The sequence below is a fragment of the Macrobrachium nipponense genome, chromosome 12 (genome assembly GCF_015104395.2).
Source record: "Macrobrachium nipponense isolate FS-2020 chromosome 12, ASM1510439v2, whole genome shotgun sequence".
NCBI lineage: Eukaryota > Metazoa > Arthropoda > Malacostraca > Decapoda > Palaemonidae > Macrobrachium > Macrobrachium nipponense.
The window spans coordinates 34,061,684-34,087,231 of record NC_087205.1 but is presented as its reverse complement, the minus strand read 5'-3'; the positions used below and the strand labels follow the sequence as shown (position 1 = coordinate 34,087,231).

General features: G+C 40.3%; 1 protein-coding gene across 1 annotated transcript in view; it reads left to right on the top strand.

Moving 5' to 3' along the window:
- Window positions 1-25,496, top strand: part of LOC135224774 (uncharacterized) — a 27,879-nt gene extending 2,383 nt beyond the window's left edge. The window contains exons 2-6 of the mRNA XM_064264097.1: window positions 7,663-7,892; window positions 16,125-16,205; window positions 16,541-16,680; window positions 17,230-17,437; window positions 25,252-25,496. Coding sequence (XP_064120167.1) covers window positions 7,663-7,892; window positions 16,125-16,205; window positions 16,541-16,680; window positions 17,230-17,437; window positions 25,252-25,437 — 845 coding nt within the window. The 3' untranslated portion in view covers window positions 25,438-25,496. The remainder of the gene's footprint in view (window positions 1-7,662; window positions 7,893-16,124; window positions 16,206-16,540; window positions 16,681-17,229; window positions 17,438-25,251) is intronic.
- Window positions 25,497-25,548: the final 52 nt, after the last annotated feature.

Sequence of the window (25,548 nt, the reverse complement as noted above, 5' to 3'; positions counted from 1 at the left end):
AATCCAAGTCTCACAGACTAACTTAACTCAGTTAACCCCCAACATTAAAATGTCTAAAACAGTAATTTGTCACACCAATTGTCTTTTCTCCCATACGGGACCCTCGGTCCCCCCTTTGCCAGAACACTCAATTCCCTCGCCAGAATCGTCTGTTTCAAAGACACGAGAAACACACTCGTTAGCCCACATAAGTTTAAAGACAAAGTTAAAGATTAAACATTCTTACAATGTATAACAAGCCATCCCCTTTGGCTAAAGTAAAGGTACACTTACCCATTGCCAACCGGAATATCACTCACAGGCTATCAAAACTCTTTGGCATCTGCCATCGTGGCTCTGCCTTCCTCCCTCGGATCTCTGTGCAAGTCTTCCCATAGACTTGGCTAATGATACCATTAAAATATAAGAGGCGTACACACACATATGAATGCACACTTCGACAACGCCTCATATTACTGGCTACAACCAGTTTCCCAAAGGCCCTTTGAAAAAGACCCATGAACTCGTGAACATTGACCCGCCTTTCTATGCACTTTTCATATCACGCCACCCAGAAATCATTTATCAGCTTTTCTTGGGTCGTTGCTTCGGCTCTGCTCTCTGCATTCCAAAAAGGTCACAGCATATCACATTATGCGATTAAATATATCATTAATTATAATTCCTAGGACTCACATATATACATTCCTAGGACTCACACACACACACACACATATATATATATATATATATATATATATATATATATATATATATATATATATATATAGAGAGAGAGAGAGAGAGAGAGAGAGAGAGAGAGAGAGAGAGAGAGAGTAATGCAAAAAGAGAAAACCATCACCAAATTAGGGTAACACGAATGATTTCCATACGAGTCGGTAATCTCCGTCTGCCCCGATATCCTGCAACCTCCAGAAAGGATTACCGGCTTCAGAGGAAGACGTCATATCCTTCAGTCGCCAGTCAAAGGATCTGTTGCATCACTCCTCCAACAATTACCGAAGGGGAATCCGTTTCCAATATCATAGATACGGCCGGAAGCTAAAGAGTTATTAGAGTAACGCAAAGACGGCTTTCGATAAGTATGAAGGATTGTGTTTCCTAAGTCTTTAGCATTATTGGTTTGATAATCCAGCGGGAGACATATATGTGCGCATATTATATTTATGTATGTATGTAAGTATATATATATATATATATATATATATATATATATATATATATATATATATATATATATGTATGTATGTATATGTGTGTGTGGTGTGTGTGTGTGACGGATATATTCGTGAACTTACTGACTGCATGACTTCTTCAAACACAAGAGAAGACGCGTGACCTTCCAAACTGGCCTTATTCCCTCGTCTCTTCGTCACTTAATCAACACTTCGCTCTCCGCCTCTCTTCAAGATGTGAAAGAATTATCTCGGTCGTATCAGTTTCCCTCCTCTTCTCATCTTAATATTTAACTCTCATTAGCATCCGCGTTAGACACCCACCACTTTTTTTTTTCCTTGCCTGTTGTAGTTTACTTTGTTTGAATGCTCAGGGAGAAAAGTTTGTTTACATATTTTGTATCAGGTGACATATATTGTGACCCCCGATCCCTATATATATTCACTGTCTATTTGCAAGTTCCGTGGCATGGCTCTCTCTCTCTCTCTCTCTTTCCAGACGCATGCAAACGACCGTGTAATATATACATACCACACACACACACACACACACACATATATATATAGATATATATATATATATATATATATATATATATATATACATATATATATATATATATATACATATATATATATATGTATATATAATTTATCTATATATATATATATATTATATACATATTATATATATATATATATTAGTATATATATATATATATTTAATATATAATAATATTAATATTATAAATATATAATATATATACCTATAAGATATATATATATATACATCTATATATGGAGCAATACATTCCATACATATATATATATGATATATCTATATATTTTAAATAAATATATAAGTATAATCATATAATATAATAGATCCCATATATATATATATGGACGGCATATACATACATACATATATATATATATATATATATATATATATATATATATATATATATATATATATATATATATATACACACACGTATGCGTGTGTCTGGAGAGAGACACGCTCGGAACTTACAAACTGACAGCGAATAGAAGTCTTTAATATTGTCTTTCCAGGTTCTTTTTGTCTCTAAAATAAGCTCACGGCCTAGGCATCGTAAAGTTTTCCGCCGCCTTATTATGCGATAACAGAAGGATCATTTCCTTTTCGCTTGCGTCTACTTTCCGACGACGGCAGTTTGTTCATATCTAGCGGAAGTCCGGCGACTGGTTAAGTTTTAGGTCACCGATTGATTAATTTTTGAACGCACACTGGCGTCATAACGCCGCTGGTTTTTTACCTAAAAAAAGCAATGATAAAAGTATATATATATATATATATATATATATATATTATATATATATATATATATATTGACTCACATCAGGATCGAACCCAGGTTTCTCAATTGAAATGCGAGACCGCTGCCAACCAGGCCACACAAGTCAGAAAAGAAGCTGGAATCTATGTACCCTTGTACTACCTAAGGTTTTACCTGGGCTGACTAACTGCCTGGCATACAAGGGAGTTTTGCACAGCTTCCCTACTCAGCAACTACTCAGTTGACAGCAATACATTCGAATTACCCTTTCTGAGTTAATAATTCGTATTAAATGCTGTCATTTGAATCAGTACTGAGTCGGGAAGCCAGGGAGAACTCGCTGGTATGCCAGGCAGTTAGCCTGCCCAGGCGAAGCCTTACTACTGTACAGAGGTACTTACGTTCTGAATTCTTTGACGACTCGTGTGGGGCTGGTTGGCAGCGGACTCTTCTTTCAATTGAAAGGCCTGGCTGGGTTCGATCCTGATGTAAACCAGAAATTTATTTGTTCCACGCGTGATTGTGTATTGATTATTTCTTTATATATAACGTAATCTTAGATTAAAACATGAATCAAATAAATGTGTAGGCAACGTATATTTTTATTGAGATTAAACTGTCACAGATTAGGACATTGGGTTGCTCATTCCATCGGCCACTAGTTAAAAATGATCACAACGGATAACGTCAAATGACAAAAGGAATAACTAAAATAATCATTTCTCATCTTGAAATCATTTTTTGAATATGGAGGCCACTGGTATGGGCAACCTCGTGTCCTTAACTAGCCAAGGCCGGGAGGTAAGCAGAAAAGCCTGGTGGTTGGGGGGAGGGAGCTGAGGAGATTACAGGTAGACCTGACTGAAAATAATTATATAATTAGATAAATAGATGGGAGAAGACACTTATGTATAGAGACGGAACTCTCTTCTTACGTCGACAAATACGCCTCTTGAAAAGGGATAGGTTATATGACTAAGGAAGCACAGAGGAAGTCCGAGTACCGAATTCTAGAAGTGAAATGCATGTGGTACTCACCCCTTGCAAAAGTCTCCGAAGCTCAATTGATAAGGATATGAATTCTAAATAAAAAAGAAATGAGCCAAAATGATTATGTAACTGATCTACACAACCTTGAGAAAACGCCATTAAAATTGTCAATAAATATATTGGACAGACTTTGCCGGATTTATATAGACCATTCAATTTTCAATTCATCTCCTGAAAACCCGAGAGATGATCATGCTCTTATCCGCCTTGCATCTTTCCATATTGATTCTTATTAACCCTGGTAAGACGAGTTAAGGTGCGTGGGATAAACTCGTTAACTCAAAAAGGGGCGCCGCAGACCTCATGCGCAGTAGGTGGAAATTCTCTCGGTGCGTTACTCTGGGCTTGTACGCGTATCTATATATATAAAGAGCACACGTCAAAAAATGTTCATTGCCTTACAGGGTGCCAGCAGCTTTTTAAGCAGCGTATCTGTTAAGACTCTTTCGAGGAAAAAAATATTTTTTTAACTTAAAATTAAGACGGAAAACATAATCTGGATCTGTTTCAGTTAGTTTACTTTTCGCAAAATCAACTCAGATAACTAGACAGGCCGCGAATCTTTGTCAAAGACAGAAAGAAGAAGAAGAAGAAGAAGAAGAAGAAGAAGAAAAAGAAGAAGAAGAAGAAGTAGAAGAAGAAGAAATTTGACATCGAAGCGAAGAGTGATGTTCGGCGTAAGAGTCTTCATTGGTGAGTTGAATTTTGGAAGTCTGCAAAGGATAATATCGAGCTTTATTAATCATCTCCAGTATATATATATATATATATATATATCTATATATATAATATATATAAGATATATAATATAGATATATATAATATATATATATATTAGTATATGTATATATATAGAGTATATATATGATATATATATATATATATATCATATATATATATTATAAAATTATTATTTATATATCTAATATATATATATTATATATATATTTATATTATATATTATTATATGTATATTATATATAATATAATAATTACATATATATATATTTAATAATAATATATATATATATATATATATGCAGATTTCGTTGAATTCTACCTGATTTTTGGTTGTTGATGAACTTCTTATTAGTTTAACATTTTCTAAATCTGCGTTCGTCCAAATTCAGTTGAAGAACAAAAAAACGAAGATTAACTCTTTCTTCCATTTACTGATTTACACAACACCACAGCTGTTCCGTCACTCGTCATGACCTCTTCAAAGTGTAAAATCTGGACATGTTGTTGATTAAGATGGCCTTATGCCAGCTAGGGCTCTTGCTCATAGAGCACCCTTAGGTCACTTGAATATTTTTGCAGGTGAAAATTCTGGACTTAGCGTCCTGTTGCTTTGATACAGTCTGCGGACGGATATGTAGCGTCCAAACAATAATAAAACTACAATAATACCAGAATAATACAATAAATTATTATGGTATTATTTTAGTATTATTATTGATTGGACGCTACATATCCTTCCGCAGACGGTATCAAAGCAACAGGACGCTATGTCCAGATTTTACGGGCTGCTCTATGAGCAAGAGCCCGTACTGGCATCAGGCCACCTTAATCATGTGTAAACCAGTAAATGGAACAAAGAGTTAATCTCCAGTTTTTGTGTGTGTGTGTGTGTGCATCAACTGAATTTGGAAGAACGCAGAAGATTTAGAAAATATTGGCAAACTAATAAAAAAGTTGATCAACAACCAAAATGGCATAGAATTCAACGAAATCTACATACAAGAATAACTTTGCCTTAAAAGCCCCTATATATATATATATATATATATATATATATATATATATATATATATATATATATATATATATATATATATATAATATGCTTAAAAATCACAGTAGATGCACGTGACTTCAATAAACGAAGCGAATACCAGAGGAAAATGATAGGCAGAAATCATTTTCCTGTGGTGTTCGCTTATATATATATATATATATATATATATAATATATATATATATATATAATGTATAATATATATGTATATATATATGTATATATATATACATATATATTGTGACGAGTGCCAAGCATCTGGTTACTACACTTATCATTTGTACTTGTGAGAGCAAGAGACTATTTTATTCCTGGGTCAGGGACACCATTTAGACTTGGTGCACGGTTTGGTCAAGTATCTGGTTACTAATTACCTCATAACAGCCAGACACCTGAACCTTCATCACAAATACCAAACGACTGAATACTCTAAAGGTAACAGTGATTCCTTATAGAACTTAATAATCAAGTAAAAATCAGACTAAGTTCATCAAAACAGGTGTGAGGTAATCTTAATTAAAGGGCATCACTCCTTCAACAAATTTAAATCTAAGCTATTCCCACTTCTAATTCATTTGAGGAAAACAACACAATTACCAATCTATGTTTTTACCGAAAGAAAATTAAATAAAATATTAATACTAATACTGGTGGTAAATGATACGCCCATAAAAATTTTACACAAAAATTTATATTAAATTAAAAAATTTTAAGTGAAATTCACAATCTCAGGGAAATTTGTTATTACTTGAAAACAAAAGTTTAATTAATTCTTGAATTAATTATTAAACAAAATTAAATCAAAGTTTATCAAGAAAATTAAATAATTCAAATTATAAAGCAATAATTAAAATTGGTAATAAATTTAATTAAATGCAAATTAATTCACAAGTGTTAGATTATACAATAAGAAATATTCAAATTAATTAAAGAAAATGAGAATATAAAACACAATAATATGAAAAGCAATAAAAGCAATGTCAGTACGAACACTAAACACACCAAATGGATGTCAAAAGAACAAAATAAAAGAAAAATACCATACCTCAAATTAGTTGCAGCTTTTCCCTCAAAAAGAAAGGCCTGTTACCATCTTCGACACTTTTGTGGCGCCACACAAAAATAACAACACTATGCTCAGATTCCACAACTAATTAATGTTACTAAGAAATTACACAGAGATAGTAAAATAGAGTGACCAATTTATACAAAAACATGAGTTACGTAACAGTAACGGAACCAAAAGCCATCTCAGCGACGTCATGGAATTTTCCAATTCACAATTATTAACTAATTACGAGTCGATAGGTCCGCTTTTGGCAAATTGAAAGGGATAAGAATTAATTTAGCAGTACTATCAACCATTTTCATAGCAAAGGACTTGCAATTATAAAACTAAAAACCGAAATTATATCGTTGTAAGGAAAGTTCTAGAATGATCTGATGCAATCTCGAGTAATTCTTACATCATCCTTCTATAGGAACTTCCTTCTCGGCTGCGAAAAGAGCGAGATCGGTAGACGATAAAAAATTAGCTTAGCTCATCTATTTTCAAGGGGTTGGATAACAACAACTTTGCTCGAACAGAGCAACTTCTCTTTTGAGGCTTATGCTACTACCTTCTCTCTCTCTCTCTCTCTCTACCTTACATATGTTTCAACTAGGAATTTGACATTATTTAAACATATTTTCTTTAAATATGGGAATCTGAACACAAAAATATACATTTTACAACAGTATACACAGTTTCTGAGGGGAATTAATTGTATTACCAAAACCATAATTGCATTGCAAAACTCACTGTAAAGAAATTATTTCATGCTGTGGAGTCAGAGAAAATGGAAAATGATCTACATATGTACTTATTTATACTGTACAAAATTACTTGTCAACAAATAGGGTCATACAAGGGTGGCATAGGATCCTGTCAGCTCAGGGAAAGATCCTGCCCCTTTACTTTGTAAGGAATCTTGTTCAAAATCCTTTCATTCCTACTCGACTATTCTTACACATCTTTTTCCTTGATAGAACTGAATCAAAAGCTTTCCTTCTAATCAATGGTATACAATTACGACACTATCGTTAGGTTATGTCTTTTAGTTTGGAATGTCTTTCATTTTTTCTGTTAGCAGAATTACGCAAAACATTCTGGGTGACATACGAAATCTTTACGCCATGATTAATACCCTTTTTCTTAACAAAACCATGTAAAACAACTTTGAAGAAAATTATTTTTAAAAAATCAATTCCTTTTTTCTTCTTCTCTTCCTGTTTTTGTTTTAGTCTATGAATACTGGATTTTTTTCTTCGAATTCCAGGGATGCTGCTACTACTTACCGCAAGGAGATTCATCTTCACCAGGGCTACCACCGTCAGCGTTGAATCGCTGAACGTCCGCGAGTCCCTCGATAACCCCTGCAGTATAGAGCTTGGAGGTCAGCCTCTCTCCGTGGCGTACAACATCGAGGGCGCCACTTATACGCCGGCCCTGTTGCTAAGTGAAATCAGTAGGGCTAATAACTCCATCGATAACATTCGATCTGTATCGGTAAGCAGTTACTTTTATTTTTACTTCTATCATCACTTGGGGGAAAATATCAGCAGAGAGTTGATCATATATGAACTTTTTATAAATCATTCTTTAAAGCAATATGGGCAGGATTGCAACAGATGTCAGTCGAATCCTTGTTCATCATGATTTAAACTAATACATTCAGTGTCATAAGTACTGAAAATAATAAGTGTAATGAAAGTGTGAATGTTCTAAACATTTACATTCTTGAAACAAAGATGCAAAAAAAAAATGAGAAGAAAAAAGTTTTGATAAACAAACAAGGCAAGTTTAAGAATAAAAGTAGTATGGTCGGTAAGTATAAAAGAACATACTTAAAGCTGAGGCTATTTTTTCTTTTAACCGAATATTGTAAATTCCAAAAATATTCAGAAGAGCGAATATTGCCTACCTTTCCGGTTAAAATGACAAATTTCCTAAGACAATTTGTATTTTTCATAGCTACAAACCTGAGGTCTTAACAATAGGGTCATTTCTAGCACCTAGCTGGATCCGGTTAAAAAGCAGAAGAAAGCAAGGAATCTCATGATATCTGGCAACACATGCATAGATTGGATGAAGAGTGGTCAAGGACCAGACCACACATCTACGCCAGTCTTTCCCAACTCAGGATGACTTAACAAATAGAGGGGCGGCTAGAGGTGGGCAGTATAACGTTAAGACCTCAGGTTTGTAGCTATAAAAATACAAATTGTCTTAGAAAATTTGTCATTTGTTCATACGCGAACAAACCTTCAGTCTTAACAATAAGATAGACTCATACTTGGAGGGAGGTATAAGATCCTAGACCGGCTGGGGGCCTAACCACCAGTCCAGCTCTCAAAAGAAATAGTTCTTGGAGAGGGACTGAAGTCCGCTGAGAAGCTAGATAAACTAATATCTAACCACTCAGAACCTGAGTGATGTACAATGATATATGGGATAACCATTGTATAGGGAACCAAAGAGAAACTTTGACTGTTCAATAACAAACCAAGACACTAGGGTTTGTATTACTCCCGACTCCTCCTTGCCAAGGAGTGGAGCCTATGCTACCAAATAGTGGGTAAGATATTGTATATTGCACGACCACACTACCAGTATGATTGCCTTACTCACCTGTATCAGACCAGTCCAGCAAATGACGTGTCTATTCCTTAAACTGCCCGAAGGAAGAAGGAAAGGTACAAGAGAAAGAAGGAGACCAGCCAACTCACTCCTCCTCTCATCCACACAATCGTCTTAGGTAAGATACAAAGGTGCCCTGTTAAGGGCAACTATAGTTACACAACCTGTTGGGCAGCCACCAACGGACCCAGGGAAAACGTGTCCATAGATCTGTGGGCAACATCCTTAAGATAGAAGGAGGTGAACGTGGATTGGCGCAACCAAGTACCAGCGCTCAGCACTCTATGTACAGCCAAGTTCTTTTTGAAAGTCAGAGAGGGACCAGTATCTTTAACGTCATGTGCTCTAGCCTGCACAGACGTGGTGGTGGAATCATCAAGAGTCAAATATGCCTGTCTGATGGCTTCCTGTATCCAAAAAGAGATAGTATTCTTAGACACCTCTTTCTTTGTACGGCCTGTGCTAACAAAAAGTCTGCGGCAGCCTGGTCTAAGGTGCCAAGTCTTTTTAAGATAGCAATGCAGGGCCTGGACAGGGCACAACAAAAGCTCTTGAGCATCACCACCCACAAAGTCAGTCAGTGATGGAATGGAAAACGAAGTGAACCTGTCATTATGCATCGAGGGATTTTGGGTCTTGGCCACGAATTCCGGGACAAATTCGGACACCAACTTCCAAACCCTGGTGAGCTTCACCTCATAACTCAGACCGTGGAGCTCTCCTACCCTCTTGGAAAATGCCAGAGTCAAAAGGAAAACTATCTTGAGTGTCAGGTTCCTGCCAGATGAGCGACGCAAGGGCTCATATGGACTCTTAGTTAAGCTCTTAAGGACCAAGGAAACATCCCACGTTGGAGGCTTGAGCTCTCTAGGAGAACTCGACTGCTCAAACCCCTTAACTAGCAGGGAAAGTTCCCAGGAAGAGACGTCAATACCCTTAAGGCGTAACACCAAACTTAGTGCCGCCCTGTAGCCTCTAATAGCAGAAACAGACAAACGTTTCTCATCTCTGAGGAAGGTTAAAAAGTCTGCTATTCGCTGAATACAGGTCGCGAGTGGAGAAAAACCCCGTTTATGACACCAATCACAGTAGATCGCCCATTTGCCTTGGTAAACTGCGGAGGTTGACTTCCTAAGACTGCTGGACATGTGCCCAGCTGTTCTCTAAGAAAAGCCTCTCACTTGTAGGAGAGACTTGATAGCCTCCAACCATGAAGACAGGGATTCTACTGACTGGTGGAACCTTTCCGCATGGGGCTGACACAGAAGATGCCGCCAAGGGGGAATCTCCCACGGAATCTCTGACAACAATGACAGCAGATCTGGAAACCATTCTGCCTGAGGCAACAGAGGGGCTACCAAGGTCATCCTGAGACCCTGTGAACTCATCAGCCTGTTCAGAACCTGACGGATCAAACAAAACGGAGGGAAGGCATACACCTCCAGGTTGTCCCAGGGATGTTGGAATGCATCTTCTGTCAATGCTAAGGGATCTGGAACCACTGAACAGAACACCTCCAGCTTCCTGTTGTAGCGAGTCACGAAAAGGTACAGCATTGCCCACTGGTGAAGCTCGACGGTCAAGGCATGAAGTTGCTGAGAAATCAGGCCTCCCTGTTTGTTCACATAGGCTACCACCGTGGTGTTGTCTGACATGAGAACAACAGAATGACCCTCTACCTTCCCCTGAAACTCCTTCAGAACCAGGAAAGCTGCCTTCAACTCCAAGACACTGATAGGTTGCTGTTTGTCCTCCAAACTCCAAATGCCTGAAGTGATGAGGCCACCTAAGTGCGAGCCTCAACCTGCGAGGGAGGCATCCGAGAACAGAAGGAAGTCCGGTGGGAGAGAATGCAGAGGGACACCCTTCAACTGATTCTGGTCATCCAACCACCAACGAAGGTCTTCTCTCACTTCCAAAGACAGAGGAACCATAAACAGGGGAGAGTCCCCCGCCGGAGACCAGAATTCTCCCAGTCTCCATTGCAGAGACCAAAGATGAAGACACCCATGAGGGACCAGCTTCTCCACGGAAGATAGCACTCCCAGAAGAACCTGGCACTGATGAGCTGACTGATGTGACTTCGACAGGAAGTTGCGCGCTACAGCCCGCAACTTCTCCAATCTCTGATCCAACGGGAAAACTTTTGCCACTGTCGTATCAATGACCATGCCCAGGTAGAGAATCCTTTGAGTGGGTACGAGGTTCGACTTTTCCTGGTTGACTAATATGCCCAGGTCCAGACAGAACTGAAGTAGACAATCCCTGTCCTGCAGCAGCTTCTCCCTGGAAACTGCCAAGACTAACAAATCATCGAGGTACCTCAGCAAACGGATCCCTTGAGCATGGGCCCAACTTGACACGAGAGAGAAGACCCTTGTGAACACTTGAGGGGCTGTCGTCAGCCCTAAGCACAAGACTTTGAACTCGAAGATCTTGTCCACAAGAGAGAAGCGAAGGAACTTCCTGGACGTGGGATGAACAGGAATTTGGAAGTATGCATCCCTTAAGTCTATCGACAGCATGAAGTCACCTTCCCTCACGGCTGACAACACCGAGCGCCGGGTTTCCATCTGAACTGTGTCTTCCTGACAAAGCGATTCAAGGTGGATAAGTTGATCACAGGCCTCCATCCTCCCGACGCCTTGGGCGCCAAGAAGATGTGACTGTAAAACCCCAGGGACGGACGCACTACTTCCTCTATCGCATCCTTGTCCAGCATTTTCTGCACTTCCTCCCGAAGAGCCAAGAACTTCAGAGAATCCGGAGGATACATCTTCCTGAGCTGCGGCTTGTCCAACAGAAGAGGACATCTACCGCCCACTTCTCCGCCCCATAACTCTGCCACTTGGCCCAATGGCCAGCCAGGCAACCCCCCACCTGTGGCGCAGGAGAGGGAGAGGCGCCTAACCTACCGACGGCCCCCTTGACCTCTGCCCCTTGAGCCCCTTCTTGGTTTAAAGGAACGAGAGTGAAAGGGGCGTTGATCTTGAGACTTAGGCTGTGTCGAACGGGAAAGCCCTGCCGAACTCGAGGTCCTCGATGGCCTACCAGGCGACAATCTCCTCGACTACTGCTGGACCGGGGGAGGAGGAGGAGCCGGACGTCTCTGAGGGCGAGACCCTGACTTAGACATGGCCTGGTGCACCAGTTGTTCGTTGGTGTCAGCCCGGCGCCGGTCTATCGCATTTTCGAGTTCTATCAGAGGAAACAAAAATTGGGACTCCAACAGATCTCCATTTCTCAATGCCAGCAAAGACTCGGTGTCAAGCGATCTCTCCATCCTAGACAAAGCCACGTCCCTCCTAATCAGAAGAAGATTTGCCCATAGATTGGCACTGAGGTGAGCCAAATATGAAAACGCCTTGCCCCCGGACTGCAATAGACTGGCATGCGAGGCGGTACTCATCAACCCTTCAGGGGACCTGTCAGAAGTTATCTTGGCAATCACCACAGACCAGAGATCCAGCCAGGAAACTGTCTGCAACATGGAGGCCGCCATAGATTCCAAAGCTGAGGCATCTTGCGGAGACAAGGACGGAGCCACCGACCTCACCTGTTCCAAAGTCAAACCCGGCTTCAGGCGAATGACGTCTGGGTTAAGATGGTGTGACAACAAAACTGAATCGTCCCGGTCAGAAACAGAGGCGTTAACCTTCTGCAAGACCGACTGAACATGCCCGACAAAGGAAGCTGAAGAGATGATTTGGGGTCCTGAGTAGCTCCCACCAAGGCTTCCAAGCAAGAAGAAGTGTAAGACGAGTGAGCCCGAGTCCTACTTTCCAAATTGTTAAACCCACGAATGAGATCAACAACTTCCAAAAAGGAAGACAGAAACTCCTGCGTGTCTCCCTCCTCCTGCTCTGGCACTGGAGACCGACGGTGAGAAGGGTGTGTAGGCTCTTCTAATGCGCCTTCTTCACCAAAATTAACAGAAGGGTTAGCAGCCAAACAGTCCGAAACCCCTACTAACCTGTCTGGGCTGGGTCCAAGCGTCGGCCTCAGAGACAGACTCACTGTAACACTAGGCACATCACTTACCTCAACAGACGACTCGCCATGTCCACGAATGGTTACGGGCATGGCGGACGTACGTACGTGAGATGGGGGGGAAACTGGAACACTCGAGATAGATGGAGAATCCCTTACAGTCAAACTCTTGGAAGCACCAGTGAGAGAGGCAGGCAAACACTCCAGCTGCATCAAATCCATACTCACTACCTTCGACCTCTTGACAGGTGCCTTCAGATCTTTACGACGATGAATAGGCCTTGGAGAAGAAGAAGCACTAACATCACGTGCACGGGCAGGAGAGGTTGCAACACGCTCGCGATGTGCAAGGACGGAGGGGGGTGGGGGGTGCACGTTCGAGATACGAGGCAGAGGGCGAAGTAACCCCTGGAGAACGCACACCACTAACATTGCCCGAAACCACAGCACTCTCGGGAAAACGTCCGCGTTGTTCCTCCCTCGAAGGCGAAGGAAGGGCAAAGTCCTTAGCCTTCCAACGCTTGATACTCCGACGAGGCATAGAGGGGGAAGAGGGAGAGGAAGACAGCATTAGTTTCTTATGCGCACTCTTCTCGGAAGGCGGGGACGAAGCAACGCGCTTCCTACCAGTCCTCCCAACTGATAAGGCAGCCAACTTCACATCTAATACAGTCCAACCTCTGAAGCACTGCCTGGCATATGACCTCAGACTGATGTGCCAGAGAGGGCTCCAAAGACAAGGCAGGGAGATGTTGCAAACTGGGCGGCAGTGATGACGTCACGGCTAAGCAAGGCGGATCAGAGGAGACGACTGGGAGAGACATCATCGATGAGAGTGACATCACAAGCGGTGGTGACGTCATGGCTTCTCAGTGCAAGGGGGAAAGAGACACCACTGGAGGAGGAATACACAAAGATGGACCCCGTAACGTCATCAACAGGGTTGACGCAGCAGCGTCACTCCGACTCGAAGCGGCTGCAGACACTGGCAGAATAATACAAGATGGCCGACTGCTGCTACACATGAAGACGAGGTCGGGAAGAGTGGGGATGACCTGGCCAGACTGGGAAGGGGGGTGCGAGCCTCCACAAAATGCACTAGCAACCCCTCCAAGGACGGGATACCCCCTAGCCCAAGCGTCTTCCAAATCGCCGCCATTTTGGATGCCTCCGACACTGGAAGAGAAGAGAATGATGAAAAAACCTCACCCTTCTCGGGAACCAAAAAGCTCCCGAGGAAGAGGGGGCTACATTACAAATATTACCCTCGTGACCTCCCAATATTTCCACCGACGAATCAATGGAAGAGAAGGAAGGAGATGCAGGGACAACGCTACTAAGGGGGTTGACTACTGCAGGAGACAAAACATCGGGAATAGGAGCAAAGCCCTCCCAAGTAGGAAGAGTTGAGACTCTCCAATGTTTCCTCTTGCCATCAAACTTCCTCCACTGCTCCCTAGGCTATGCACAGCATTCTGTGCAAGGATTCGTAATAGTATAAAACTTTGAACGACACCTACTGCATGTGATGTGAAGGTCAGTCTCTGCTGAAGCCAAAAAACGAGAACACGGAAAACCATGAACTCCGGGGCACATACGCTGACGCCGGGAAGGAGCAGAAGCAGCCATAATACCAGGTAAAAACGCACACACACAAAAAGAAACGAAATGGGCAATGAACCAAGGGAAGTCCAAGAGAGGTAAACACAACTCTCGCCCAGGCATTCAAAGAAAAGACTGGCGTGAATGGTGGTCCTTGACCACTCTTCACCGATCTATGCATGTGTTGCCAGATATCACAAGATTCCTTGCTTTCATCTGCTTTTTAACCAGATCCAGCTAGGTGCTAGAAATTATCCTATTGTTAAGACCGAAGGTTTGTTAGCGTATGGACAAATCACTCATACCTTCTGAGATTGTGAAAATGAACACACAAGTCTGTGTGAGTGCGCCATTTTTTTATTTAAATATTGCTAGCTTCTAGTTTTTGAGGTGTGTCTCAAGAATTATTGGTGAATCAATTAGCTTTTATGAAGGCGCCTGCTACTGTGCTCATCATAATGGGGCGTCCATGGTGACTTTGTTTTATAAAAATCAATTAATGATGAGCCAAAAAGATATATTCCCACGTACGGTACGCGACCAGTGTATTAATTCGATGCAACTATAGGCCTCTATCAGAAAACTACCAAATGGTTTGTTTTGGAAATATATAAGATCGACACGAAGAACAGACAACTCAGTATATTCCCTCTTCTCTGCACTTCATGTATTGACACAGTGAGATATAGCCTCAATCTCTCTTGTATTTTTTTTTTTAAAGAACATTTAAATACAATAAACAAATGGGAATGTCTCACAGCAGAGCAAGCAACATAGTACTGTGAGGTTTAGAGAGTAAGTCAGGTAGCTGGGTACTGAATCTTTATTTGTTGTTGTTGTTGTTTGAGATTAAGCTGGCCTTGTGCCAGCATGGGCTCTTGCTCCTAGAGCAGCTCGTAGGATCTTTATTTACAGGTAAGTTCAGGTTATACACAGGTGTGCGGACGGATCTGTAGTGATCCGACCCGGCTTTGTGTTTCTTGACATGCTAATTTACATGAATTATATTTGCTACATTGGGTTAACATATATGAATGAAATGTCGGGGCAAAGACCGCAAAGTGCTTAATATAATGATGTGAGGTACAATGCGGACAAGAAAACCATATACTATATACATTTGAGCAAAAAGCGTTGTCCTGTTACAGTAACTCTGACACAGCTGCACGCATACTGAACCATCACACCTTTTACAAGATGCATTTCACCTTCATCGAGTACAGAAACAAATGACTAACATCATGAAAAACAAGTTATATAAAAAAGAAAAAACTTATAAGAGCCGTTAGATATTTTTAGGCGATTACAGAAATGTAAGCTTATAGAAGCAGCGTGAGTCAAAGAGGCTAGGGATATGAGGCTTGTAACTACATATTTTACATAAATGAGGCACTGACCTGTAAAAAGGAATATTTTTTTTTTTTTTTTTTTTTTGTTTTTTTTTTTTTTTTTTTTTTTTTGAGAGCTCTCTCTTGGGCCTTTAAAGGTACAATGTCTGTATCATTTCAGGAGGATTTGGGTTTGTGCGTGCCAACAATAACTGACAGACTAGCAACCTTTCCCGCAGCGCCTAATTTGCAAGGAAAGACAGTGAGTCGCCATTAGGACTATATTTTCTGCATGCAGATATTAAAGAATATGGGAAAAAAGATTTACTAGACAAAATTAGGCTTTATTTTCATTGAAAAATATTTCGCTAGTAGCTAATTGCAAGAATAATTTACATCTCTAGACCAAATGTGGAGTATCATTAGGCATCTTGGTACAGTTCCATATCAAGTCGTCTCTCATTTCCATTTGGTTCGCCAGAGTATCTTTAGTAGCGTTCTGCTTTTTACTAATAGGCTGACTTTTTTGTACTTTAAGTAGTCCAAGCTGTTATGACAAAATAGGAAGAATATACGGCCAGTTTCCCTGTTTTTCAGTACCAGGAAGCTTTCCACATCATCCACAAAGAACTGGTCTACATTCTGGCACACTTTTACTTCGCTCAGCATGACTTCAACACATTTCGTGAACTCTGCATCATCCACTTCCCTGATGCGTTTGGTAGTAAAATTGTCGAGTAAGTGTACATGATAAATATACAGTACTGAATGAATGATTCAAAATATTAAGGGTAAGAAATATATATTGTAGTAAATTTTTGTGCATCCCACAATAGGTATGTATAGAAAATTTCAAAAACATTGTGACAGTCTGCGCACAAGGCAAGTCTTGTTCACCAGTGTCATAAAATGTATATTTGTTCTTCCCAGCTGGTGTTCTGTTTCTTTTTAATAACTAAAATAATTGCAGCATAAAGTCCTACTATCAAACCACATCTGTTCCTGAAAGTTGAAATACCACCAATGCTGTAATGTCAGATTCAGATGAGAAGAAATTCCAGTAAAATCCATTTCTACTCTGAGCTTTAATTGTCAATTATATATGACTGAAATAGCCAAAGAGATGAAAGTTATGTCAGAAGATATTGCTAGCAGCAAGAGCTAATTTTTTTGTGCTTATGACAATCTCAACTTAATATATAGGTATAGTAAAAATCAAAGACAAAAATATAACCCTTTTAACCCAGTCTTGAAATGCGTGTTGTTTTCTCCTGTTCATCCAACAGCTCAATTGGCAAGTTCAAGAACATACTTTGTAATGTGATGACAAGGATAGGCTACAGCCCCCTCGTTCAGCAAAATCTCGAAGATATCAATCAGGTATGGCACAACACAAGGATGGGCTGTTCAGAAAGGAGAGACTGGACTTGCGTGCTCCTCAGTTCAACTCGAAATGCTTTGAACGAACTCAGAAACTTCATGTACAGAGAAGAGGTATTTAGTTAAATTTCCTTTGTTTCTGTTCCTTCAAACTTATCGAGTAGCATTTCATTAATTTCTGTTGATTCAAATTTAATTTGATTTGTGAAAATTAAAGACAAAAATATAACCCTTTAATCCAGGCTTGAAATGCTCGTTGCTTTCTCTTATTTATCTCTTATTTATTGGCAAGTTCAAGAACTAGAACCGTTGGGTTGTTCAGTACCTACTGCGGCTTTCAACTAGGAATCTGATTGAACACTATTACCTCTAAACTAGAAATCTGACACAAAATTGTATATTTTCCAAAACTTAAGTTTTTTCAAATATGGAGCTTATCGAAAGCAAGACCGAGCAGTTGATATACATGTAAACCCAGTAGGCATCAGGGACTTCAGTTTACCACAGAAAATGTATATCAAAATAGCCACATCAAAAAATAAGCACATATATCATACCTGCAGTTCACTCAATGCAAATACACGGCAGCTGCCTATGGGCAGTTCCCTCACCAGGATAAAAAAGAAAAAAAAATCACTGCACAGCCGCCAGATTAATCTTCTAAAGTAGTTAAAAATATCAATTTTCTGCTAATAGGTTTATATTAAGTACTTTAAAAAGATACCAAACAGATCAGAATAATACGTACAATTAGTCCATTATGTTACTTTTAACCACTATGAAGGGTGAAACTGCTTTTACGACAAACAGGACAATGCGTACCTGGCTCCGCCACCTCTCTCAAGCACGCAGAACTCAACATTAAAAAAATGCAATCTTCTAAAGCAAACCTCGGAAGGGTACTTCAGTGGGAGTAGGTACCAAGGGGGGCGGGGGGTAAAAGTTGGTATACCGACCTAGCACTCATTCACTCCTGTAAGACAATAAAATAACTTTATAACAATATACAGCTTAAAAAAACAAACAAACAACTTTACAAAAGAATATACTATTTTTTCATCCAAATAACTGCCTTAAAAAATACTATCACATTCGCCCTTGCCAGATAAGGTAAACTTCATTACCCTTCTCTTACTAGAAACCGTTCTATGCAATCGATTCATACTCCGGAACCAGACCCCAACTGCGGGTCCACACTCCACAATCAGACTGTCTCCCATACTCTCACTTCTACACTTCTGGACTCTGGCCGCTCATACTTCCCGGACTTGAGGATGATTCTATCTCCTCAATACTCGACAACACGCTCAACATTCTTTCTACACTCTTCCATCACTTTCATCCTCTGGTACAGATTATCGGGAATCTTCCCAAACACACGTCCATTCACTCCCAATTCTTCCTCATTCACAAGTACACCAACAAACATTGTATCCTCAGTACTACCCGTTAAATCCAACCCCTCTATCAAATTATCCCTTCCTTCAACTGTGGTCCTAGCAGCTATTAAAACTGATTCCTTAAGGATCCCAAACAAATCCCTCAAATCACACTCATGGTTTTCTGTACTTTCTTCAAATAACCTAGCAAAAGTATTCACCACAAGTCCATTTTCTGACTCCTTTATAGATTTTTCATTTCCCCTATGTTATTTTGTCTTAGTTATCACTGCTACTTGCTTATATTCCCCAGAAACTATCTTCTTCTTTTACGACTTCCCTACTTTTCTCTCTTGCTAAGATGTATACTATCGGATGGATTTCTATATATTCTGGGAATCCTCTCCACATTCTCAACAAACTCGTACTGACCAGCCTTGCTACATTCACACACTTCTTATCCTTCAGGGGTACACAACTCACAACCTTTTATGATCTACCAACATAACTGTTCCACATTTCCTCTTGCAGTTAGTGGGAGAGAAACACAATCAGTTACCAATAACTCAAACAGCTCTTTCATACTCAACTTCAGCACAGGTGGGCTCGTATATACTCTGATACTTTCTTCTCTAGGACTCCCCACATTAGTCTGCATAAAGTCTCCTCAAATACGGAGATAACATTCTCTCTGTCATACACTCAACCAACTTACCTTCCCAAGTGGCCGTATCTATCATGTACTAACTTACACATTCCTATGGCACCACTTTCTGGATAAACGAGCACATACATTAACTCCCCCATCCACTGTCTCGAAAAGTACACTACTCCTTCACAGAAAATAAACCTATCAGCAAATCTTTTATAGTTACTCAAGAACAAAGGCTACAACTGTAGCAGCATTCCACTTTCCACATAACTTCTCAACTCACAGAGGAACACCCTTGCTGCAGGTCAGAGGATGAAATGTAAAAAGACAAATTGTCCAAAGGACAAAGTGTCAAAGGGTCAAAATGTCAAAAGGACAAAGTGTCAAATGAAACAGATTATCGTGGACCCCGTATTCGCGTTCTCGAAAATTGTGGACTAACATATTCGTGGATTTCTCTAAGGACCATATCTGCCCATTATTCATGGGAAATTTACATATATAATGTATTTTTCTATGAGAAATTTCCACAAATTACTGTATTTTCATATAAATTTCATGATTAAATGCACTTTTTGTGATAAAGCTATTAAAAAACGGTACTATAAGCATTTTTACTGTGCTTTATTTGTTAGCGAGTTAGATAATTGAAAGGCCAGTCATAGATGACTTCCCTCTTTGATTTTTTGTGCTTGACACTTTGTCCTTTCAACACTTTTTCCTTTTGACTTTTTGTCTTTTGGACTCTTGTGTCCTTTGACATATTGTCTTTTTACACTTTGTCCTTCGACACTGTCTCCGCATGTCGCTGCATCTTTTCGACATCCTCCAGTCAGCAAATCACTACCATTCTTGCCGACTTCTACCACACCCTCATCTTCATTCTGACTCATACCAACCAATCCACCAAACTTAGCCATCCAGACCATCTCATTCTGTATCTTCACTTGTACTAACTCCTCTTCAACAACCCCTTCTCCACATGCACAGTAAACTCATTTATCCTCAAAAAATCTATCCAAAATAGAAAACAACATGGCATCTGTTCATCTCCTAATACCAGGAATGGACACTTACTTCCAAATCTCCTACCTTGGCCTTTAACTTTACTTCTTCCCATCCAGCTATCCTTCCTATTATTCCTTTTATTGGGATATTGACAATCCTTCCAACAATATTCCAACTCATCTTCTGCACGTCCCTCACTACTTGCGCATTTACCAACAAAATCTGCGCTCTCATATCAACTAATCCACACTACTGACCTTCATTTATACTAAGCCCCACTGTCATCTTGTCACTTCTATCATGCTCACACTGATACTACTCTTTCTCACATATCAAACAAACTTCTTCCTCATCATCATCCACCACTAACGGTAGAGAAGGTACTGTTTCTTCATCTGCTTCCTTGTCATGCACACTTTCATAGCTTTTTTTTTTCTGCAACCCAATTATGATAGACTCCACTCAAACACTGTAAGTGCAAAACACGAGCACATTCTTTCATTCCCTCCTTACACTACTCTATGTATTGGTTTGTTACCACCAAAGTGCACACATGAAACCACTTCATACTTCTTACTTACTACAACCACCACCTCTTGGAACGGAGCCACAACCAGACACATACATAATTACTTTCAACTCCCTCAGTTGGTTCACATTCACCAACCCCAACATCCAGGCCTCGTGCAGCCTTCTTCTATCACCTCTCTTCAGAGATCATTTACACTGGCAGGCACTCTCGCTTTCAATCCATCATTCACCAAATCTTTCAGGCCGTGCCATACACTTTCGAACAGGGTTCTCCACCTTCCTTACTTTCATCAACCCCTTTGGCAGACAGTAATCAGGATTTATGTCTCATTCTCTCTGCAGTCAAATCCCCAGGCAATCTGGACATCATGTCTGCAATCACATTTCTTTCACCGGGACATACTCTACTGAGAAATCAAAGTCACTCAAGTCCTCCAACGTTCTTGCAGTCTTTCTATCCATGCCTTTCATCCTTTGAAAGTACACCAACAGCTGATGATCCGTTCTCACCATAAATTTTACACCGTTCGAAAAAAACCTTAAAGCCTTTACACAAACCTGAACGCAGCTAACTATTGCTAAATCACTTAATACTTACTCTCAGCCACACTGAAGGCCATAGGCAAATAGGCCAGCACTCTCTTTCTCTCAACCTCATTCACAACCTGCTCTTGTATCAGACATCCACCCACTGATGTACCATTGGCATCAGTATACACTATACACCTCCAGCTTACTTGCACTTGGACTATAGTCCGGATACAACCACTCTACATCTTTCACCACCTCTTCTTTCAAACTTTCAAAAGTGTTCACCATTCTTTTATCCCACCGCAATACGGTGTTCTTCTTACACCTAGCCCATTCAGTCAATGGCTTAGATACCTGAACAATCCCTCAAAAACGTCTTTCCACACTGAACCAACACAAGAAACCGAACTCTAGCACTGTCCTGGGCCTAGGGAAATCTCTCACTTTCCCTAGAAACTTTTCTGACTTTTGTAAGCCAGAGACACTCAGCATGCCCTAAAAAACTTCACATCCACAAACCACTCAAAATTCGCTACTTTCACTTGCACACCTATTTCTTCCAACTTCCGCAACATCGCTTGCACCAACCTCTTATGCTCCTCCACTGTCTCGCTCACCACCAAAATATCATCCGGAAACACCACCACATTCTTCTCACAAGGAAACTCACTCAACACTACATTCATAACCCTCTGAAATGCAGCAGGTACATTAGCTAATCCAAAGCTAAGGTTACGGAACTGATAAGTGCTTTTTCAATGTAGAAAAAGTTATTTGCGGGTATCTTCGGCCACAGGCATCTGGTAATACCTCCTTACCAGATCGCTTAGTAAATACTTTTATCTCATGCATGTTGTGCACACACACTGACTGACACTAAACACATGGGTATCGAACTTTTACTGTCACCCCATTCACTTTCCGATAATCTACACACATTCTCAACTTCCCCTCTGGTTTTCTTATGTGTACTATAGGGCTATTCCACACACTCTCGCTCGGCTCTACCACTCCAACTTTCTTGAGCTCCTCACAAACTGATGCTCTATCTCTTTCGTTACTGGGGCAGGGAAATTTCTAGGTCTTTGGTAAATCAGGGTTTTATCAATCAATCGGATTCTAAACTCTGGTAATCTCGCTGTTCTGAAATCATCACCCTGACTTAACACTCCTCTTCTTTCCCACATCTCGTACACATTTTGCCTTTCCTCATTACTCACCTTCTCATCCAACTTCACACTTTCCCTCGTCCTTCACTTGACTTTACATCACTGACCATCGCGTCGTACCCAACGACATATCTACTATCACGTAAGTCTACAACACTGCTCAAGATTCCAACCTATCTCCGAAATGCATTCCCCTCCATCTCTTCTAACTAGTATTTCCACACACCTATACAAAAACCTTTGGATCTTTGACATTCAGTATCGAATACATGGGTTATTCTCTTTACTTTGTGGCAGGAATCTCCTCCATCTACCATAAACATTGCCCTATCTCGATGCCAAACATTCTTCCTCCATCCTACGTTTACACCAACCACATTTCCCTCTTCTTTCAGCAGTTTCAAGTTCTCCATGGCTTATAAGTCCACTCCTCAAATTATCTTTCCCTCTACTTTACGGCTATTTCTGACATAATTTTACACTGGTTTCTATCCCCATTCTTATTTCGACCATTTCCTTGTCTGGAAAATCCTTGTTCTATTCCTTTTCAAAAAGCCATATCCCAACAACAAACCATATTTCTCGCTGGCCCCATCGACAACACAAAAGTCATCCTCCTCCACCAGTATGCCAGCAATTCTAACTAGAGACTCTAAACTTAACACCTACCTTTACCTCCGACACTCCAATACCCTTGACACAACCACTAAGTCTTCTTTTCTACCAATCCCTTCTTCATTCTCTAATACGGTTCCTTACACACCACATTTCTCCGGACCTATCCATCAGTGCTCTCAAAACCACTCTACCACATTCTACCAACACACAAACAATGGTTCCATCTTTCTCCAGACTTTCCACTTACATTTAACACATCTACCCCTTTCACATCAGAGGATTCACCATAGTAGTAAACCTCTTCACATCTAGTTTCCTTGACCCACAATCTTACTACCTCTACACAACTCCGTTGGATGCCCATCCTTTCCGCATCTGTTACAGCAACTTCTACACATCCAAGCAAAATGCCCCTTTCCTCCACAATTGCCATCCAGCTGCATTGACCACATTCATTCTCCAACTCCTACTACTCTGGCAGTCCTATAACACCTCTGTCCACAACCAAACCATTCTAACTTTTTCACTTTCTGGCAGTCTTTATCAGATAACCATCCCCACCACAGCCAAAGCAAGAGCCCATTGACCACCTACAAGCTGCTTTCTCATGGCCTACTCTCCCATATCTATAACATGTTTTCTACCCAACACTCATACTCGTTTGGGGCCTACTTACACTCCTAAGTATCGTCCTCCCACATTTACACTTCTGTATCTTTCTCTACTTCGACTTCTATTCCTATTCCAGTTATTTTCTTCCTTTTTATATTGCCCACCTCTGCCTCAGGATCTCTCATCTCTCCAGTACCCCTCCAATAGCTTCCTTCTTCCCCATCATACTGCAGATTTTCCAAGATCTCCAATACATCTTCCCAGTTCAAGCTCTTTCCAGCCCATTTCTTATTACCCTTTCTTTTCCCATTGATGACCCTACGCACTTTTTTTGGTACGGTAGCCAAAAACTTTTTCATCAACATTTTGTTCTTCTCTATACATCCCCAAACTTCCTCTTTGCCATTTCTAACCGGTGTGCATATAGAACTACTTCCTCCCCTGGTTTCATTTTTGCTTCCCCAAACTGATTGTCTTCCTTATAAATGGTACTCTACTTCGTTCTATGCACGTTTAAAACTTCATACATTCACACATGCTGTTGTAGCACTTTAAATCTTCATTCGAACTCTCCTAACTTGCTTGCCCATACACGTCATTGTTGTCGTCGTATTTTTGTTTGTAATACTAGTCTACAAAATACTCCCCGACATCTTTACCCTAACTGAAATAATTTTTAAAATCTTTGGGACTGCTCTAAAGAACATGGTGATCCCCAATGTTGTCTCATCCATTTCCTCCCCCTCATCCTCACTACTTGTTTCAATGATATCACTTTCTGTATCTAAACAATCTTTACTAAGTTCATAGCACTTCTGTTCCTTCTTGGGTTTCCCTTTACTCTTCTTACCTTTCTTAAATTTCTCTTACCCTACCTGTTTCACTATTATTGTCTTCTGAAGTATCTTCTCCTTCCACCAGAACCACTTCCAACATCTCCCATGCCTCCTTTAGGAACCTTTTTTTACAGCTCCCTCACTCTTATCCTCCTCCACTCCATTAGCTCCATCCCCAAATCCTTTCCAAGCATTATCTATTTTCCTATTCACCAATACTCCCATCCCTATCTTCATTCTCCCTAATTGCTCCCTTAAGGCACTTACCATCTCAGCGAGCTGTTCACTTGCCTACCAACCTACTTCTCCCCGTCATCCTAAAATCCCCCTTCATATTTCGTTTCAGCCACCTAGCCAACAGACCTTACCCTTTTCTCTTACTATACTCTGCTTTTGATAGGCCTCACATGGTTCCCTTAAATTTTATAAGATTCTTATTTTATAAGATGAAAAAATACAGTACAAGCACAGTCTGTTTTTGCTATTGAATAGTGCCCTTTTGCAAAAAGACATGTTAATACAAAACTTTACTTAGTTATTAAGGCTAATTTTCATGATTTAACATCCAAATACATAAACTTTTACACAACAGGTACAGAGGCAAGGAAAAAGAGCAATGCAGAGCTGGAACCTCCTCCACCTGCGAAAGAATCTAGATGTTCTCCATAAAAATCGAAACTACTACAATCAGCAAAAAGCTTTAAGTGGATACAGGAACCAGGACAACACCATGGCAAGAATCTGGGAGATTGAGGAGGTACAAGAGCCATGCTGTTAATCTTGCCATTGCTGAAACACGGATTTAAGTAGGTTCTACTGAAATTTTAAAGAAAACTTGTGAAAACAGCCACCGGAATGATTTTTAAAAAAGGTGGCTTTTTAAAACAAC